At 46.7% G+C, this 21,121-nt stretch overlaps 1 protein-coding gene and 1 long non-coding RNA gene across 2 annotated transcripts in view; one reads left to right on the top strand and one right to left on the bottom strand.

Annotated features, from left to right (window-relative positions):
- Positions 1-464: 464 nt before the first annotated feature.
- Positions 465-21,121, bottom strand: part of LOC121289956 — a 56,928-nt gene continuing 36,271 nt past the window's right edge. The window contains exon 3 of the long non-coding RNA XR_005945679.1: positions 465-667. This is a non-coding gene — a long non-coding RNA (uncharacterized LOC121289956). The remainder of the gene's footprint in view (positions 668-21,121) is intronic.
- LOC121289955 (docking protein 2-like) overlaps positions 10,180-21,121 on the top strand; it is a 51,380-nt gene continuing 40,438 nt past the window's right edge. Inside the window, exon 1 of the mRNA XM_041209968.1 lies at positions 10,180-10,347. Within this exon, the coding sequence (XP_041065902.1) occupies positions 10,288-10,347 (60 nt within the window). The 5' untranslated portion in view covers positions 10,180-10,287. The remainder of the gene's footprint in view (positions 10,348-21,121) is intronic.

Below are 21,121 nucleotides of genomic sequence, written 5' to 3'. Positions count from 1 at the left end.
CAACATGTAGACAATGCATTTCATGTACATACAATGAATTTAACATGCAGTTAAATATGCAGAGGTGTTTAATGTGCAGGAAGAACATATCGAACTTGATTTTTATTGTTAAAAAGTAATCCTCAAGATGTGAGAATGCAGCCAGCATTTATTGCCCATCTCAAATCGCCCTTGAGAAGGTGGTGGTGAGCCGTCTTCTTGGCCTCTGCAGTCCATGTGGTGTAGGTATACCCTACAGTGCTGTTAGGGAGGGAGTTCCAGGATTTTAACCCAGCGACAGTGAAGGAACGGCGAAATATTTCCAAGTCAGGATGGTGAGTGACTTGGAGGGGAACTCACAGGCGGTGGTGTTCTCCATGTACCAGCTACCCTTACCTTTCACAGACAACAGTGAGTTTTGAAGGCTTCAGCTCTGTTTCCCTCTCCATAGATGCTGCCTGACCGGTGCAGGATTTCCAGCATTTTCTGCTTCTATCACAGACACCATGTATCCAGCTGAGGCTGCAGGAGGAAGTGGAGGGTCATGCAGGTTCCCAAGAGATGTATGGCAAAGCAGTCGATCTAGAGTCCGGTAGAAGAAAGCAACAGTTGAACACCATTCTGCCAGCACAGCGTTCTGATGGACAGTCCACATTGTGAGGCTTTGGGAAACTCGAAGCATCTGGTGCTGAGGACAGAATGCAGGAAAGTTTGATACAGTTAGTGTGACCTGCGATACCCCCAGAATCAAGCAGCCAGGTGGAGTGGTGGGGGGTGGGGGGGGGGGCGGGATTGCGGGGGGCAAATGACACCGGCTGGCAGAATGAAGGTAAAAGCTTAATTAGCAAGATCCCAATTGCATGCTGCAGCAGTAAGGGGAAGATACACAGAGATGCCAACCTACAGGATGTAAACACTCCTGGCTTTTCACCAAGGACAGGAGGCCTAGGTTTTCTCAAACTCTCGCCAACGTATTGCACTTGTGCCTAACTCAGTAAAAAGATTTGCCTCACAGACGATTTAATCGTTATTATTTATTTAGTTTCTTTCGGCTTCTTCTGGTTTGTTTTGCTTTAATCACAGAAACCTACAGTGTGGAAGGAGGCCATTCGGCCCATCATGCCCAGCCTATTTATTTAAGATGAGCTTTTGGAGGTTCGAACTGAAGCAAAGTTGAAAAAGATGAGAAAATAGATCATCTTTGGATGAAATTGGACAAACCTGGGACAGTCTGGGATAATTGGATAATTGGATAAATTCTGAGATCCACACTCAGTGCCACGCGCCGCCATATGAACACAATCGACCTCTCCCTCCAGCAGCACCACCGTACCCTTTTTCAAAGCTGCGCGTGCCCCCAGTTTCATTTTATTCTTCGTCTTATCCAACACCTCAACAAGAAACTTTTTCTCTTTCTCTCAAGTGCTAAGGAACGCAAGCTCCAACAACTCATCGACACCAACACCCATCTAGGACCCTCCACCCTGCCTGTCCCTCCGTCCCCACCCCATCTTTCAATCCCAGCCCCAGCCGTGTATTCACTATACCCCCTGACCTTTCCCTCTCCGATGCTGAACGTTCAGTGCTCAGCAAAGGACTTAGTTTCATACCCTTACGCCCTCACCTCAATGAATTTCGGGCTCGGCATGATGCTGAACTCTTCTTCCGCCGTCTTCGTCTCCGGGCTCACTTCTTTGGGCAGGAGTCCTCTCCCAGTTCAATGGATCCTTTCACCCACCTCCAATATTCTCCCTCCACCTGGACCCCTCCCTCTGGATTCTTACCTTCTTTTGATCTTTTCATTGAGAACTGTCGGCGCGACATTAGTTGTCTCAATTTCTCTGCTCCTCTCACCCATTCTAATCTCTCTCTCTCTGAACTTACTGCACTCCATTCTCTCAGGTCCAACCCTGACATTGTCATCAAACCTGCTGACAAGGGTGGTGCTGTTGTTGTCTGGCGCACTGACCTCTACCTCGCGGAGGCTGAGCGTCAACTCGCAGACACTTCCTCCTACCTCTCCCTGGATCATGACCCCACCACTGAACATCAAGCCATTGTTTCAGGACTGTCACTGACCTCATCTCCTCTGGGGATCTTCCTCCCACAGCTTCCAACCTGATAGTCGTCCAACATCAGACGGCCCGCTTCTACCTCCTACCCAAAATCCACAAACAGAACTGTCATGGTAGACCGATCGTCTCAGCTTGCTCCTGCCCCACAGAACTCATTTCTCGTTATCTTGACTCTCTTCTCTCTCCCCTTGTCCAGTCCTTTCCCACCTACATCCGTGATTCCTCTGACACCTTACGTCACATCAACAATTTCCAGTTCCCTGGCCCCAACTGCTTCCTCTTCACCATGGACGTCCAATCCCTCTACACCTCCATCCCCCACCAGGATGATCTGAGGGCCCTTAGCTTCTTCCTCGAACAGAGGCCCGAACAATCCCCATCCACCACTACTCTCCTCCGTCTGGCTGAACTTGTTCTCACACTGAACAATTTCTCCTTCAACTCCTCCCACTTCCTCCAAATAAAAGGTGTGGCTATGGGTACCTGCAAGGGCCCCAGCTATGGCTATCTCTTTATGGGGTGTGTGGAACATTCCTTGTTCCAGTCCTACTCCGGCCCCCTTCCACAACTCTTTCGCCGGTACATCGATGATTACTTCGGTGCTGCTTCATGCTCTCGTCGGGACTTGGAAAAATTTATTAATTTTGCTTCCAATCTCCACCCCTCCATCATTTTCACGTGGTTCATCTCTGACACTTCCCTTCCCTTCCTTGACCTCTCTGTCTCAATCTCTGGTGATAGACTGCCCACCAATATCCATTACAAACCTACCGACTCCCACAGCTACCTCGACCACGGCTCCTCACACCCCGCTTCCTGTAAGGACTCCATCCCATTCTTTCAGTTCCTTCGCCTCCGTCGCATCTATTCCGATGATGCTACCTTCAAAAACAGTTCCTCTGACATGTCCTCCTTCTTCCTTAACTGAGGTTTTCCACCCACGGTCGTTGACAGGGCCCTCAACCGTGGCCGGCCCATCTCCCGCACATCCGCCCTCACGCCTTCTCCTCCCTCCCAGAAACATGATAGGGTCCCCCTTGTCCTCACTTATCACCCCACCAGCCTCCGCATTCAAAGGATCATCCTCCGCCTTTTCCGCCAACTCCAGCATGATGCCACCACCAAACACATCTTCCCTTCACCCCCCCTATCGGCATTCCGTAGGGATCGTTCCCTCCGGGACACCCTGGTCCACTCCTCCATCACCCCTTACTCCTCAACCCCCTCCTATGGCACCACCCCATGCCCATGCAAAAGATGTAACACCTGCCCCTTCACTTCCTCTGTCCTCACCGTCCAAGGGCTCAAACACTCCTTTCAAGTGAAGCAGCATTTCACTTGCATTTCCCCCAACTTAGTCTACTGCATTCGTTGCTCCCAATGTGGTCTCCTCTACATTGGAGAGACCAAACGTAAACTGGGCGACCGCTTTGCAGAACACCTGCGGTCTGTCCGCAAGAATGACCCAAACCTCCCTGTCACTTGCCATTTTAACACTCCACCCTGCTCTCTTACCTACATGTCTGTCCTTGGCTTGCTGCATTGTTCCAGTGAAGCCCAACATAAACTGGAGGAACAACATCTCATCTTCCAACTAGGCACTTTACAGCCTTCCGGACTGAATATTGAATTCAACAACTTTAGGTCTTGAGCTCCCTCATCCATCCCCACCCCCTTTCTGTTTCTTCCCCCTTCCTTTTGTTTTTCCCAATAAATTATATAGATTTTTCTTTTCCCACCTATTTCCATTATTTTTAAATATTTTTAAATCTTTTATGCTCCCCCCCACCCCCACTAGAGCTATACCTTGAGTGCCCTACCATCCATTCTTAATTAGCACATTCGTTCAGATAATATCACCAACTTTAACACCTATGTGTTCTTTTGTTCTGTTGTCTGTGACATCTTTTGATGATCTGCTTCTATCACTGCTTGTTTGTCCCTACAACCACACCAACCCCCTCCACATCTCCCCCCCCCACTCAAACCGCATCCCCCCCCACACACTCACACACACACACACACACACACCTTAAACCAGCTTATATTTCACCCCTTTCTTGGATTCACTCAAGTTCTGTTGAAGGGTCATGAGGACTCGAAACAGGCACTCTTTTCTTCTCCGCCGATGCTGCCAGACCTGCTGAGTTTTTCCAGGTAATTCTGTTTTTGTTTTGCTCTACTCAGACCTCGGTCATGGCAGGACACACCCAGCAGGGCAATAGGAACGTTTTGGGGATCTCCTTAAAGAATCCCTGAAGAGGTCAAAGATATCCAGCGACTCAGGGGAGACCCTGGCTTGTGACCAACTGAAAGGGAGAGGGCTCATCCAGGAAGGACCGAGCACGTCGAGGGACTTCATCGGGTACGAGCTGAGGCAAAGTCGAGGCATTGGGGAAAGCGCATGAGCCTCCGAACAATCTACCTACCCAACTCTTTGGGCACCGCCTGCCCCACAAGAGGGCAGAGCGTGCAGATTGAGCATTGGGCTTAGCAGCCATCTCAGGACCCATTGAACCGGAGTAAAAGCAAGTGGCCCTCGATTTCGAGGGACTGCCTGAGAAGAGGATTTTATTTACATCGGAATTTTAGCAACGCCGTTGGAAAGTTGTAGCACTTGGGTTAAAATTGTATGAAGATGTCAGGTGCCTTGGCTGAATGGATAACTGCCTTGACTCTGAGTAAGTTAATTGTGGGATCAACCCCACTCTAGAATGTAAAATATATGCTAACATTTCCAATCCAACACTAAGGGAGGACTGCACTGTAAGAGCTACTATCTCCTTTTCATTATTCATTCACTGGGATGTGGGCTTTGCTGGCTGGGCCAGCATTTATTGGCCATCCCTAGTTGCCCTTGAGAAGGTGGTGGTGAGCTGCCTTCTTGAACTGCTGCAGTCGGTGTGGTGTAGGTACACCCACAGTGCTGTTAGGGAGGGAGGGATTTTGACCCAGCGACAGTGAAGCAACGGCGACATAGTTCCACGATTTTCAGATAAGAAGTTAAGCTGAGGCCCCAGTTGGCCCTCAAAGGTGGATGTAAAGGATTTCATGACCCCCATTTTAAGGAGAAGCGTGGGCATTTTCCCGAGCGTACTCCTCAGCCTACATCACCAAAGAGGATGAGCTGGCCACCAACACATTGCTGTTTGTGGGACCTTGCCATGCGAACTGTCTGCCATGTTTCCCAACAGCAACAACACTTGAAACAAGGGCTTGCGTGGCTGCAAAGTGCTCCGCACAGGTCGTGAAAGGTGCTCGAGAAATAACAATCCCTTTTCGGGCGAAATACCAATGTGTAATTACAGAACCTGCCCTCTGGGTGGCAGTGTAATGCAAGTAGTAAAGTGGTGAATCGCGGAGCCAATGTGGGCTGCAGGTTTACTTGGGGCTGCCATTAGGAACGGTTACGAGTCTTGTTCTGTCCTTCTGGGTACCTTGGAAGGTCAAGAGAAAATGCATGCTTCTGAAAGGTAATTTCGATTGAAATTCCAATCTTTTTGTCCTAAGACGTGCTGCAGCAGATCTCCCGTGGTGTTGCTCACGAGGAGTTAAAAATAAATCCCTTTATGGGCTGATAATTAAACATTAGTTTGCTCAGTTGCTGAATAAAGATGAACAAAGAAATAAAATTTTCTCCCCCACAGACTCCAGTTTCATAAATAAACAAACCTCTGTACTGATCGTGCTCCAGGCATTTTGTGGGGCTCCCATCTGATACAGAAGAATATAATAACTAGGAGCAGGAATCAGCCATTTGGCTCCACTGTTTACTAAGGTCATAGAGTCATAGAGTTATACAGCACAGAACCAGGCCCTTCGGCCCATCGTGTCCATGCTGGCCATCAAGCACCTATCTATTCTAATCCCATATTCCAGCATGTGGCACGTAGCCCTGGATGCTATGGACTAAGGTCATGGCTGATATTCTACCACAACTCCACCGCCCTGCCCGATCCCCATATCTGTGATTCCCTTAGTGTCCAAAGGCCTATCGATCCCAGTCTTTCACAAACTCATTGACTCAGCATCCACAGCTCGCTCGAGTGGATGAAGAAATTTCCCCACATCTCAGTCCAAAATGGCTGACTCCTTATTCTGAGATTGTGACCTTGTCTTTGAGACTCTCCAGCTCTCCAGCTGGGGGGAGGAGGGGTGGTGGGGAAACAGCCTCTCAGTTCCCCCCACTATCAAACACTGTAACAATTTTAAACATCTCAATGCGATCGTCCCTCAACCTTCCAAACTCCGGAGGCGCTAGGCCCATTCTATTCAATCTCTCATCTCAGGATTCAATCCAGTGAACCTCCATTGCTGCCCCAGAGAGTTAAGTATATTCTACCCGGTGTGAGGAGACCGGTGCCTTCTGTTGGCGACACTCTGCTGAAGTGGTCAGGTGGTCGATGTAGAGTGGCCAGCCCTCTGGGTTTGCCCTGAAGTTTCCAGAAATTGAAGATTGATCCTCAAGACTCAGCTGCGAGCAAAACCTGAGAGAAAAAGAACCGGGGATGTTGAGATAAGAATTGTGTGGTGCTTTCATTGAGCTTCAGCACTTCCATGCCAACTCCTGAGAATGAGGTGACCTTCAGAGAAAGGTGGGTAGATGGAGCTGAGCTACTGACCAACCACGGATTTAAATGCTGTGGCCGAACAGTATGGATGGGCTGAATGGCTGACTGGCATTCTTGTGTGCCTATTTAAACATAAAGAGCGGCAACCCTGTGTGCACTGGTGTAAGTGGAGATTTTGGATAGTGAGTGTCACCATTTTGAACAGAAAAACACGAATTTGGCAACAGCTCAAGATCAATTTGCCAAAGGATGTTCTGTTGGCAATGAATACCACCCTCCTGAAAACTAACATCGAGCTGACAGACATGATGGCATCTCTTGATGCCAGCAGATTCAGGACATGGCCATCACTCTTGGTGAAAGTAATGGTTACTGGGAGAGGCGGTATAGAGATTTTCCATCCTGGAACATGTGTATTGGCTGGGCTTGGAGCAAGGGTGATCTCCCCCGTGGACCCCAGGCCAACACTCATCCCTCAACCAACATCACTGAAAAAAAGATTATCTGGCCATTTATCTCATTTCCTGTATGAGGACCTTGCTCTTTGCAAAATGGCTGCTCCCTTTGCTTCCATAGTCTCAGTGGACGTATAGGTGTTTGTGTGATATGAGAAGATTCTCTCTTTCTTCTGGCTGATGTAGATATAGAACACCAACTATTGTTTTATATTCAGTTATAGAAGCCATTTGATTAGGTGAAGGGAAGCAGAGCGTATAGCTGTGCTACATCCTTTGTATTCCCCAGAAGGAAGAAACAGGAAAGCCTGGAAATAACTGGTACTGGTCTGAACTGGAGTTACATTTTAAGGTATACAAGACCAGTTCGGGCCAGTACCAGTCATTTCCCAAGTTCTACTGATCTTTCCTTCTGGGTTGTGAGCTGGCCATTGATTGTTACATGTTCCATCACCTGTTCTGTGTGATCACGGTCACAAACTGGAGAGCTTTGCATTTCCCATTTGCTCAGCAAGACTCCAGGTCTGCCATGGTTTGTGTGGATGAGGTTTAAGGTTGCTCTTGAGCTTTGTTGGAGGTGGAAGCCAAGGTTCTGCACTGGATCTTTCACGAGCTGTTTGTTTGGGACCTCTTGTGAACTACCTTCAGCTTTCAAAGCTTTATCTGGGTTGAAGTTGCATTGGTTAAGTGAGAGGTCCAAAAGAGCCTGTGTGTCTTCAAGCGGTGGAGGCACGTTTTTGAGACACCAGCAGATGGGAAGATGTTTGCTGGACTTGGCAAAGTGTTGTAGCTTTGTTGTGTGTGGATAGTGTGGGGTGGGGGGTGTGATGTATGACAGCATGGGCAGTATATATATATGTATTTTTTATCCATTCATGGGATGTGTGCATCGTTGGCTGGGCCACCCTTTATCGCCCTAATTGCCCTTGAGAAGGTGGTGGTGAGCTGCTTCTTGAACCACTGCAGTCCATGTGGTGTAGGTACACCCACAGTGCTGTTAGGGAGGGAGTTCCAGGATTTTGACCCAGTGACAGCGAAGGAACGGCCGATATATTTCCAAGTCAAGGTGATGAGTGACTTGGAGGGGAACTTCCAGGTGGTCGTGTTCCCATGTGTCTGCTGCCCTTGTCCAGATGGGAGCAGTCATGGGTTTGGAATGTGCTGTCGAAAGAGCCTTGATAAGTTGCTGCATCTTGTAGGTGGTATACACTGCTGATACTGTGCGTTGATGGTGGAGAGAGTGAATATTTGTGGATGTGGTGCCCATAAAGCGGCTGCTTTGTCCTGGATGATGTTGACTTTTTTGAGTGTTGTGGGAGCTGCATTCATCCAGCCAAGTGGGGAATATTCCATCACACTCCTGAGTTGTGCCTTGTAGATGGTGGACAGGCTTTGGAGAGTGTTATGGGGAAATTAAATATATATATTAAAAAAGGAGAACACAGTAAGAATTTGCTGAACATACTTAAAATCCCCAGGCAGCCATTGATGCTAAACCTATTGACAACTGAGGGTAAGCAGATGGACATTGCATACAAAGAGGCTTTGAATTTTTATGTGATTTACACAGTTTCAAGAGATGAGCTAATGTCCAGTCACAGAGAGGACAATTCAAGTGGTGCAATGGTGCTGTGAGGCCTTGAGAGCTGGACTGGAGATAAAACATGGCATAAAGTTAGATTAAGTGTACTCCTCTCTCAGATAGGGAGTGGGCAAATGCTTTTAGCTTAGACATGGGAGGACATACAATAGACAAAGAGATGAAACACAAGCAATCTGGAGCTGTGAGAACCAAGGTCTTTGTGTATGTGTTTTAATTTTGATTGGATAATATAATTATGTATACACCCTTCAGAATAATTGGGTAGCAAAATCATATGTTTATGTACTCAATAGGATAGTGTTAACATGGTACCTGTGTGTTGGTTACCGATTGGATGTATTCAAATGTACTCAAATGTATTGTAATAAGAAAAACTACAAAAGTAATGAAATGTAATCAATCTGGAAGCTGGGTCTTTATTCTTAGGAATGATTGCGGCTCCCTTGCACATGCTTGAATAAAACCGGTTAAAGGAAGCCTGAGTCTCTGTGGTCGCTGTGTGATTGGGGATTGTAACTTCTCTTCAACTGGCCTATGTGGTAGTTGAAGGATTGGAGGGGGTACCCTCTTCAGGGAGTCAGGAGGTGAGTTACTCAGCACAGGATTCCTAGCCTCTGACCTGCTCTTGCAGCCGTAGTATCTGGCTAGTCCAGTTCAGTTTCTGGTCAATGGTAATGCCCAGGATGTTGATAGTAGGTGATTCAGCAGTGGTAATGCCATTGAATGTCAAGGGGCGATAGTTGGGTTCTCTCTTGTTGGAGATGGTCATTACCTGGCACTTGTGTGGCACGAATGTTACTTTGGTGACTGGAGGGATCCAGAGAAACACCCCATTGCAGTGTTCAGTTGGATTTGAGTGTGGCTACCTCTGGTCCATACTGGTTGTACTTGGCTACAGAGGATAAAAGGGCCATCACTAACACCCAAAGCACTTATACTGATGCTCCCCAGTGTGTGAATGTGATAAATGCAGCTATTCAAATGCAGCTTCCTCCTCCCAGAGTCTTCCAAGCTTGTTTTGCAAACAGGTAACCTAACTTTCTGACCCTGAAAATAGGCTTTGTAGACCAACCATCACCGACTCCTGCACCCCAGGCATTGTTATAGCACGTTTCACGTCGCAGAGTATGGTTGAGACAAATAGCTGAGATGCTTTCCAAAGGAAATGAGATGAGCATGCGAGAGTAAGAGGGATTAGAAAGGTCTCCTGAAAGGCCCAGATATGGATGATGGGGAGGGAAGGAAAGGGTCCGCGATAGGTCGGAGGACAGGAGAGATTAAATAACTAAAGGTTTTGTGGTAATGCGAGATGTATTAAATGTATCTGCTATTCACCTCAACCACTGGCTGTGGTAGTGAGTTTCCCATTCTCACCGCTCTCTCTGGGTATCACTGTGTTTGAGAGTGCGCTCCATCCCAGGGCGTTTCAGGCTAGGCTTTAGGTTCGAGCTGGGAGCGATGGGTGGTTGTGTATAGCGACCGCCTCCGGGGTGAGACAGGCAGCTGACGTTTGCAAGCAGAGTGAAAACCACAGTTCCTGAGCCCGGGCTCGCTGACATCTGAGAGGTGATTGCAATCTGGCACAGGAGGATGAACCTGACAAAATGGAAGAGGCCATAAAGCAGGGAGTGTTTCATGTTCAGCTGCAGCAGAAATTTGGAAAGGTAAAAGGTGCTTTTTAAAAAACACTCTCTTGTATTTTTTGGTGGAGGCGATTTGAGGCACTGGGGGGGGTGGGCAGACAGGCATTTTGAGGCAGTTCCCAAGAGTTATTTTGTCGAACTTCCTCCTTTAGCACCTGGAGGTTGAAACTATGAAAGATTTGTATGAAATTCTTGTTGGATCAGTTTATTTAAATGAGGCATATTTACATGATTCAATAGCAGCCATGCTGAGCTCCAGTATTAAAGGAAGAGACAACTTGCATTTCTACAGCAACTGTCACATCCCAAAGTGCTTCACAGTCACTTGAGCACTTTTTTGAAGTTGTACTCGAGGGAAACACGGCTCCTAATTTGCACACAGGCAGGTCCGGGTGCAACAAACAGCAATGATAATCTCCTTTTAGGGATTTTGCTTGAGGAATATGTATTAAATAGACTAGGAAAACTCTTCTGCTTTGTCTGAAAATAATTCCGTGCGATCTTTTACTTCCACTTGAAAGGGCAGACGGGTTCTCGGTTTCATGTCTCCTCTGATAAAAAGGCCCCTCCAACAGTGTAGCACTCACTCAGTGCTAACCCTCCGACAGTGCAGCGCTCCCTCAATACTGACCCTCCGACAGTGCAGTGCTTCTTCAGGGCTGACCCTCCAACAGTGTAGCACTCACTCAGTGTTGGCCCTCCGACTGTGCAGTGCTCCCTCAGCATTGACCCTCCGACAGTGCACCACTCCCTCAATGCTGACCCTCCAACAGTGCAGCGCTTCCTCAATACTGACCCTCCGACAGTGCACCACTCCCTCAGTACTGATCCTCCGACAGTGTAGCATTCCCTCAATACTGACCCTTCGACAGTGCAGTGCTCCCTCAGTACTGACCCTCCAACAGTGCAGTGCTCCCTCAGTACTGACCCTCCGACAGTGCAGCACTCCCTCAATACTGACCCTCCGACAGTGCAGTGTTTCCTCAGGGCTGACCCTCCAACAGTGTAGCACTCACTCAGTGTTGACCCTTCGACAGTGCAGCGCTCCCTCAGTATTGACCCTCCGACAGTGCACCACTCCCTCAGTGCTGACCCTCCAACAGTGCAGCGCTCCCTCAATACTGACCCTCCGACAGTACAACACTCCCTCAGTGCTGATCCTCTGACAGTGTAGCACTTCCTCAGTACTGATCCTCTGACAATGTAGCACTCCTTCAGTACTGACCCTCCGACAGTGCAGCGCTCCCTCAGTACTGACCCTCCAACAGTGCAGCACTCCCTCAGTATTGCACTGCGAGTTCTGTCTGAACTCATGGGCTCAAGTCTTTGAAGAACTGTTTTAAAATTAGGGGTCACCCTTTTAGGACAGAGATGAGGAGAAATTTTTTCTCTGAGGGTTGTGCGATTTTGGAACTCTGTGCCTCAGAAGGTGGTGGAGACAGGGTCAGTGAATATTTTTAAGGTAGAGGTAGATAGATTCTTGTTAGGCAAGAGAGTCAAAGGTTATTAGGGTTAGATGGGAATGTGGAAATCCAAACACAAGAAGATCAGCCATGATCATATTGAATGGCAGAGCAGGCTCGAGGGGCTGAATGGTCTACTCCTGTTCCTATTTCTTATGCTCTTATGCTTCTTAAGTGGGGCCTGCGCCTTAAAGGAGCTATTCCAAACTGCAATGCTTATAACGTCATTTGCTCTGAGACTTGGAGCGACCAGTTTCTCATATTTTTAAGCTAATGTCCCAGTTTTGCGACGAAGAGCAGTGGACATGGGTGTGTGGCTTTTAAAGCAGTGATTTTCGAAAGGCCTAATGGCGACACTCGCCGATGGTTCCACGCCCTCTCACTCAATCTGCTGAGTGGACGACTGTATCCTGGGGCAGGATTTTTATCTCGGTGTGCAGGCGCGTGCCCGACCCACTCGAGCGTAAAGCAGCACCTGTAAACGTTGGGCAAACATCCCGACGTCTCTCCATGTACTTTGAGGTGACTGACCCGCGGACATTATTTTCTCTTTCATCCCCCGGTCGCCCGCGCCTGCACTTAGATCAGCGCCCGTTCTTCTCCGGCCCCCCACCCTGGCAGCGCTGAGCATTTCAGCTTGCCTTTCACGCTGGCTGCCCGTTAATTGGCCGTTAATTGGCCAGCCAGTGTGAAATGGCGGTCAAGGGCCAATCGCGATCGTCAAGTCTGTTCCCTGGGCCTGCTGATCGCACCCACCCACCGAACTGAAAATCCTGCCCCTGGCGAATTGAACGCTGTGGGGAACTTCTGCGAACTTTATATAAGAATAATTTGAGAAAATAGATTGTGATTAGATTAGTGCCTGCAACACCGGCAGTGCCAACCCAGCGCCAGATTTCTGGGCCAACACTCGCGCACGGCAGAGAAGATGGTTTCTGTGTAATTTCACTCACATCAGTGGAAGGGACAATATTGGGTGGGGTGAAAACCTGGCTTCTGACATGACCCAGTCAGTTCCCTACCCAGACGGTTCGGTTAAGATTGCTTCTAATAGGTCTACAGCAGAGTTTCGTGCCGGTTGCAGCCATAGCGACACATACTCTTCCCGAACCTGTCCTTGCTCAAAATTATTGATAGGTTTTATCGCACAGACAGACACACACATACATACAGACAGAAATACAAGCTTAGACACACTCACAGACACAGTCACACTCATGTACACACATATGAACAGTCACACACACGCACAGACACACAAACACTCATAGATACGAACAGACATACACACACACACACAGACACAAACAGACAGACACATACACACACACGAACAGACACACACACACACACACACACACACAGATGATCGAAGTATTTAATATATTTGGATTTCCGTAAACTCAAATCTTTTAAATTTCAACTACGTAACTCTCTTCCTCCAAATGATATCTATCCAGATGGCATCAGGACACCGACAGCTATTGCAAATATCAACCTGTCCCATTTCATAGTTCTCTTGCCTCTGAATCAGAAATTGTCGGCTTGAGCTCCACCCCAGGTCCTGAGTGTATGATCTAGGCTGATAATCTAGTGCAGCACTGGGGGAGTGTTGTACTGTTGGAGATGCTATGATTGTCAGGAAATGTTGAACGGAGGACCGGACTGCCTGATCCAATAGTTCAGATGACTATTAAAGATCCCGTTGTTCTTTGTGGGAGCTTGCTGTGCACAAATTGGCTGCTGCGTTGCCTGCATTACAACAGTGATCACACTTGAGAAATATTTCATTGGTTGCAAAGTGCTTTAAGATGTCCTGATGTTGTGAAGGGTGTGATAGAAATGAAAGTTCTTTCTTCCGCAAGCAATATTGCCAGAAAGAGAGTAACTGTCTTTTATTTTATTGATGTTGGTGCAGCTACAGAATATTTGTGTAAATAATCAATGCATTTTTTGAGTAATTCAGTGTGTGAAGTATTTGAAGTGAAAGTTACTATCAAAGCAGGTTTATTGTAATTCCAACAACCTTGTTATCTGACGAAAGATTCTTAATCGATGTGAAAAAGATTTGAGAAAGAATTGGTTGGGTTCAACTAGCCAAGAGGCAGAGCAATGAATTGAATTAAATTTGACTGTCAAACGATGTGGCGATGAAAGTGATCTGCTTCTTGGCGAACATTCCACAACTGTGCATCTTTGACAAAGAGACCAAGTCTCGCATTGCTCGAGCACTTCCTCACATGTCTCCCCAGTGTTTCAAAACACTTCATGGAAGGGGAAGCTGGGTAAACACAAAGATAAAAGCAAAAAACTGTGGAAGCTGGAAATCCAAAACAAAAACAAAAATACCTGGAAAAACTCAGCAGGTCTGGCAGCATCTGCGGAGAGGAACACAGTTAACGTTTCGAGTCCGAATGACCCTTCAACAGAACTGTTGTTGAAGGGTCATTCGGACTCGAAACGTTAACTGTGCTCCTCTCCGCAGATGCTGCCAGACCTGCTGAGTTTTTCCAGGTATTTTTGTTTTTGTTCTGGGTAAACACATGTTGGAGAAAGGAATCGAGGGACATGCAAACACCCTTTCCACATCCACCCCTATCAAGACCCCTCAGGGTCTTATCTGTTTCAGTCAGGTCGCCTCTTACTCTTCTAAACTCCAGCAGATACACATGCCTAACCTGTCCAATCTTTCCTCATAAGACAACCCACCCATTCCAGGTATTAGTCTCATCAACATTCTCTGAACTGCTTCCAATGCATTTACATCCTTCCTCAAATGAGGAGACCAATATTGTGCTCAGTACTCCAGGTGTCGTCTCTCCAATACTTTATATATCTGAAGCATAAATTTGCTACTTTTATATTCAATTCCCCTCGCAATAAGCAACAACATTCTATTAGCTTTCCTAATTTGCTGATAGTGTGATGCGAAGTGAGGTGGGAAGAGGCTTGTTTGGAGCATAAACACCAGCATGAAGCAGTTGGGTCAAATTGTGTGTTTCTGTGCTGTAGATTCTAAGCAAAGCTTAATTCTGAGGATCTTGAATCAACCCATTTGGTCTATTGGCCACAAAGATACACAGAACAAGCAGCTGCAATACATATACAATATTGTGACATAAAATATCCACTTCTACCACACAGCAACAACTTGCATTTATATAGCTCCTTCACGGTAATAAAACATCCCCAGTGCACTTCACAGTTGTAATTGGATACCGAGCCAAAGAAAGAGATATCAGGAGGAGTTAGCAAAAGAACAGAGAGAGGTAGAGACGCAGAGAGATTTAGGGAGGGAATTCCAGAGGTTAGGACCCCAGCAGCTGAAGGCACAGCCGCCAAAGGTGGAGCGATTAAAATCAGGGATACTCAAGAGGCCAGAATTGGGCGACACAGAGATCTTGGAGGGTTGCAAGGTTGGAGAAGATGACCAACGCGGGGAGGGGGGACGTCATGAAGGGATTTGAAAACAGGGATGAGAATCTTAACTTTAAATCACAGATCCAGTAGAGATGTTTCAGGCTGCTTTCAGCTCTGCTTGAAATGTACTCGCCCAAAAATCCAGTCCCAATGTCTGTTGAGCAGGCAGGAGTGGGGGATAAATGGGTTTTTAAAACATATCAGCCCTTTGACTCTGAACAAGCACCAGATAAGCTGGACACATGTTATTTGCTGTTTTCAGTATGCTCATAAAATTAAAAGCAAAATATGATTGCTGGCATCTCAGAGGGAAGCTTGGCTCAGTGTTAGTCCTGGCTCAGTCATCAGTACTCCCATCTTTGGTCAGAATGATTCTGGGTTCCAACATCACTCCAGAGACTTGACTACAGAACCCAAGGCTGACATTTTGGGGAGTGCTCCAATGACGGAGGAGCATTGTCGTTCAGATGACACAGAAGGCAAGTTGGATGTGAAAGAAAACGTTGGAAGTTGAGTTCTTATGGCATCCTCTCTGATTGAAACCAGCACCAGCCAAAAGAGAGATAAGTGAGCTGCTATTTCAGCGCTGTTTGTGGGATTTAGCTGTGTGAGACTGACTGTCCCAACAGCCGATACAAAAACTGTGACAACACTTAGAACTACGGATCTTGTCAATCTACAAAATCTATGTTATAGGTCTGAAGGCTGGTAAAATAAAGAGCATGAAACTTCATTTCAGGAAGACCTAGAGAGGTTAATAGTTTGGGCCAGGGGTCCAATGACAGATGAATATCAGACAATGTCAGATGAAGGTTAATGTGGAAAAGGGGCTACGTTTTGGGAGGAGGAAAAAAGAGATCAATTTCCACTAAATGGGAAAGCTTGGCCTGTTCTCTGCCCTGTGGAGTCTGGGCTCACTCGCGGTGAATGGGGACTTGGACGTGGAACTGCAGAGCTGACCCTGCCCATTGGCTGATGCAGCAGTTAATTTGCACATCAACTGCAGGGCCACATGTCAGCAGCCGGTTTACAAAATCAGCAGGGCCTGTGGTACAGGAAGCAAATGACAATTGTTCTCTTTAAATCTCGTTAAAATAATGATTTGAAGAATTTACGACCAACGCAGCTCAGTGGCTCGAACGCCCACCTCTCTGTCAGAAGGTCGTGGCTTCAAATCTCACTTCAGAGGCCTGAGCGCATAATTTGGGCTGACTCTTCCACTGCAGTACTGAGGAGTGCCATCTTTCACGACTTCAGGAGCTCCCAAAGTGCTCTAGAGCCAATGTTGGCACTTCTGAAGTATAATCACTGCTGTACTGTTGGGAAACACAGAAGCCAATGGGAGCTAAGCAAGCTCCCGTAAATGGCAACGAGATAGAATCTGAGAATGATACAACATGGAAGGAGTCCATTCAGTCCGTCATTCCTGTGCCAGCTCTTTGAAAGGATTTTTAAATTCATTCCACACTCCTACTCTTTTCCCCAGACCCTGCAAATTTTTTTTTATTTTTTCAAGTACTTTTCCAGTTCCCTTTTGAAAGTAACAATTAAATCTGGCAAACTGCCTCTTCAGGCCAGATCATAACAACTCACTGTGTAAAAAAATGTTTCCTCATGTCGCTTCTGGTTCTTTTGACAATTAGATTAAATCTGCGTCCTCTGGTTATCAACCCTTCTGCCAGTGGAAACAGTTTCTCCTTGCTTATTCTATTCAAGACATTCATGATTTTAAAACCCCCTATCAAATCTTACTTTTACCTGACACAAAAACAGAAATAGCTGGAAAAACTCAACAGGTCTGACAGCATCTGCGGAGAGGAACATAGTTAACATTTCAAGTCCGTATGACTCTTCATCAGAACTAAGGAAATAGAGAAATGAGGTGAAATATAAGCTGGTAGAGGGGGGTGGGACAGGTAGAGCTGGACAGGGGGCCAGTGATAGGTGGAGGCAAAGAAGAGATTGCCAAAGATGTCACAGAGAAAAGGACAAAGGGGTGTTGAAGGTGGTGATATTATCTAAGGAATGTGCTAATGGGGACATTAAGGGTAGCAAGCAGGACAAGCTAGTGGCAGATGGCCCTAGTTGGGGTGGGGTGGGGGGAAGGGATCGAAATGGGCTAAAAGGTGGAGGTAAAACAATAGATTGAAATAAATTTAAAAATAGGTGGGAAAAGAAAAATATATTTTTAAAAAAATATAAATTATTGGTAAAAGGGGGATTGGAAAGGGGGTGGGGATGGAGGAGAGAGTTCATGATCTGAAATTGTTGAACTCAAGGTTCAGTCTGGAAGGCTGTAAAGTGCCTAGTCGGAAGATGAGGTGCTGTTCCTCCTTTTTGCGTTGAGCTTCACTGGAACAATGCAGCAGGCCAAGGACGGATATGTGGGCATGAGAGCAGGGTGGGGTGTTGAAATGGCAAACGACAGGGAGGTATTGGTCATGCTTGCGGTCAGACTGAAGGTGTTCCGCAAAGCGGTCACCCAGTCTGCGCTTGGTCTCTCCAATGTAGAGGAGACCGTGTACCTTACTTTCATCTTCTCTGCTCTCAGCTTCTCCAGTCTCTCCACATCAACTGAAGCCCATCATTCCCGGCACGATTCCAATAAACCCCCTCTCCACCCTCTCCTTCACATCATTCCTGGAGTGTGCTGCCCAGAATTGGACATGTCTACTCCAGTGTTTTATAAAGGTTTAGCATCACTGCCTTATCTTAGTACAATATAAAGCGAAGAATCCTGCATGGTATTTTTGATGGTCTTATCACTTTGTACTGCCATCTTCGTAGATTTGTCCGCTGACACCAAGTCTCTCTGTTCATCCGCTCACTTGAAAATTATTCATTTTATTCAGATTGCCTCTCTTCATTCTTCCTACCAAAATACATATCTTCACTTCTCCATAGTATTGCCTTGCACCTGCCATGTGTCTGCCCATTTTACCAGTCTGCTGATATCCTCCTGAAGTCTGTAATTCTCCTCCTCAAAGCTGAACTCTTCACTGGACTGGACACAGTGTCTCGATGGCTGAAAATCATCGCCCCTGTCTGCCGGTTAGGTCTTATTTCTCACCTCTCAAATTGCCAATATTCCAGGGGAAGACAAAGAAAACACTTTAAAGACATTCTGAAGCTCTCCTTGAAGCACAGCAGCATTGCCATGACTGGCAGGAAGGAGCTTGCTGCCAATCGTTCTTTTTTATTCTTTCATTGGATGTGGGCATCATGGTCAAGGCCAGCATTTATTACCCATCCCTAATTGCCCTTGAGAAGGTGGTGGTGAGTTGCCTTCTTGAAATGCTGCGGTCCATGTGGTGTAGGTACACCCACAGCGCTGTTAGGAAGGAAATTCCAGGATTTTGACCCAGCAACAGTGATGGAACGGCAATATATTTCCAAGTCAGGATGGTGTGTGGCTTGGAGGGAAACTTGTTGATGGTGGTGTTTCCATGTGTCTGCTGCCCTTGTCCATCTAGGTGGTAGTGGTCGTGGGTTTGGAAGGTGCTGTCGAAGGAGCCTTGGTGAGTTGTTGCAGTGCATCTTGTAGATGGTACACACTGCTGCTATTGTGCGTCGGTGGTGGAGGGAGTGAATGTTTAAGGTGGTGGATGGAGTGCCAATGAAGCAACTGCTTTCTCCTGGATGGTGTCAAGCTTCTTGAGTGTTGTTGGGCCTGCACTCATCCAGGCAAGTGGGGAGTATTCCATCACACTCCTGACTTGAGCCTTGTAGATGGTGGACAGGCTTTGGGAGTTAGGAGGTGAGTTACTCACTGCAGAATTCCAGGCTTCTGACTTGCTCTTGTAGTCACAGTATTTATACGGCTAGTCCAGTTCAGTTTCTGGTCAATAGTAACCCCCAGGATGTTGATAGTGTGGGATTCAGTGATGGTAATGCCATTGAACATCAAGGGACAATGGTTAGATTCACTCTTGTTGGAGATGGTCATTCCCTGGCACTTGTGTGGTAAGAATGTTACTTGCCACTTGTTAGCTAAAGCCTGAATATTGTCCTAACCATAACCATTTTTCTTTATGCTAGGTATGACTCCAACCAGTAAAGATTCCCCCCGATTCCCATTTAATTTAGTTTTGTTAGGGCTCCTTGATGCCACACTCGGTCAAATATCTTGCCTTGTTGTCAAGGGCAGTCACTTTCATCTCATCTCGGGAATTCAGCCATTGCTTGACACTTGTGTGCTCCAAATGTTAAGCTACTTACCAGCTCAAGCCTGAATGTTGTCCAGTTCTTGCTGCATTTGGACATGATCTGCTTCAGTATCTGAGGAGTTGTGAATGCTCCTGAACGTTGTACAATCATCAGCGAACATCCCCAGTTTTGACCTTATGATGGAAGAACGCTATTGATGAAGCAGCTGAAGATGGTTGGGCTGAGGACACTACCCTGAGGAACTCCGGCGGTGATGGCCCGGGACTAAGATGATTAGCCTCCAACAACCACAACCATTTTACGTATGACTCCAACCAGTGAAGAGTTTTCCCCTGGTTCTCATTGACTTAAATTTTGCCAGGGCTCCTTAGTGTCACACTCGGTCAAATATTTCCTTGTTATCAGTCACTCTCACCTCGCCTTTGGAGTTCAGCTCTTTTGTCCATGTTTGGATCAAGGCTGGTATGAGGCCAAGTGGCCCTGGTGGAACTCAAACTGAGCAGCAGTGAGCAGGTCATTGCTGTGTAAGTGCATCTCTCAGAGAACAACTCAGCTGTCCCACTCCCCTGTCCTTTTACTGTGTTCACTATTTACTACATTTCTGAGTTTAGGAGCATCCGCAAACTTTGAAGTTATGCCCTGTATATCTAGGTCCAGGTCAGTAATATATATCGAGAAGTGCAGCAGTCCCAATACCGACCCCTGGCAGGACAACCTAATATACCTCCCTCTAGTTTGAAAAACAACTTACTTTCTGTTTTCTGTCCCTTTGCCAATTTTATATCCTTTTTGCCACTGTCTTCAAATGCATGCATTTCAATTTTGATGAAATACAGCACTCCCTCAGTACTGCTCTGGGAGTGTCAGCTGGTATTTGGAGTGGGACTTGAACTATAATCTTCTGACTCAAAGACAAGAGACTGCTGCCTACTGACCCATGGCTGAGATTATGAGTATTGTGCGCGCCATGTAAGTCCTAATGTTTGGTGGTCTGCTTGGGGGCTGGTGATTATGGTTAAAGGACCATTGCTGGTTTTGGATCGAGTTGTTTGGTTGAATCAAATTTGATATCAAGTCAGATCTTCACCCAATGCGAGTTGTAGTTGTTATTGTCACTGCCTGTTGTCCTTCCATATTTAACCAACCAAAAGCTCTTCTCTTAGCTGAAATTGGTTGACTTTTGATGCAGTAGGAATCAGTTATCTTGAAATCCTGCCTTCAGTACAAATGGTATCCACACTTGGGTGTGTGTGTTTATGTGGCTGCCTATTCCAAATAATGTCACTTAACACCTGAAATGCAGTCGAATTTCAAAGGGGAATTGGAGAAATAATTGAAGGGAAAATAATTTCTGGACCTTGATTTAAGAGCAGGTAGGGTGGGATTAATTGGATAGCTCTTCCAAAGCACCAGAACAGGCTTGATGGGTTGAACGAACTCCTTCTGTGTTGCATCATTCTGTGGTTCCATGATTTTGTGAACTCTGTCAGGATGCACTCAGGATGGCCCTAACCCGATTACAGTCGTGGTCCTGGTCTTTAAATGAGGGCAGAATCACTCCACAGTCCTGAGGAATTTGCTCAGCTGGGCTCATACTTAGTAAGAAAGTGCCTTCTGCTACCTGTGTAGACAAGGCAGAGACTTTCATTGCCGAATGGAATTGGTATCTGTTGCACTGAAATTATTGTAAGTAATGTGCTTTAATATAGTTGGCTGCCTGTTCCATTCACTTCTCGGGGAGTTAG

The sequence above is a fragment of the Carcharodon carcharias genome, chromosome 17 (assembly GCF_017639515.1).
Source record: "Carcharodon carcharias isolate sCarCar2 chromosome 17, sCarCar2.pri, whole genome shotgun sequence".
In the NCBI taxonomy this organism is placed as follows: Eukaryota; Metazoa; Chordata; class Chondrichthyes; order Lamniformes; family Lamnidae; genus Carcharodon; species Carcharodon carcharias.
This window is presented reverse-complemented; position numbering and strand designations above follow the sequence as displayed.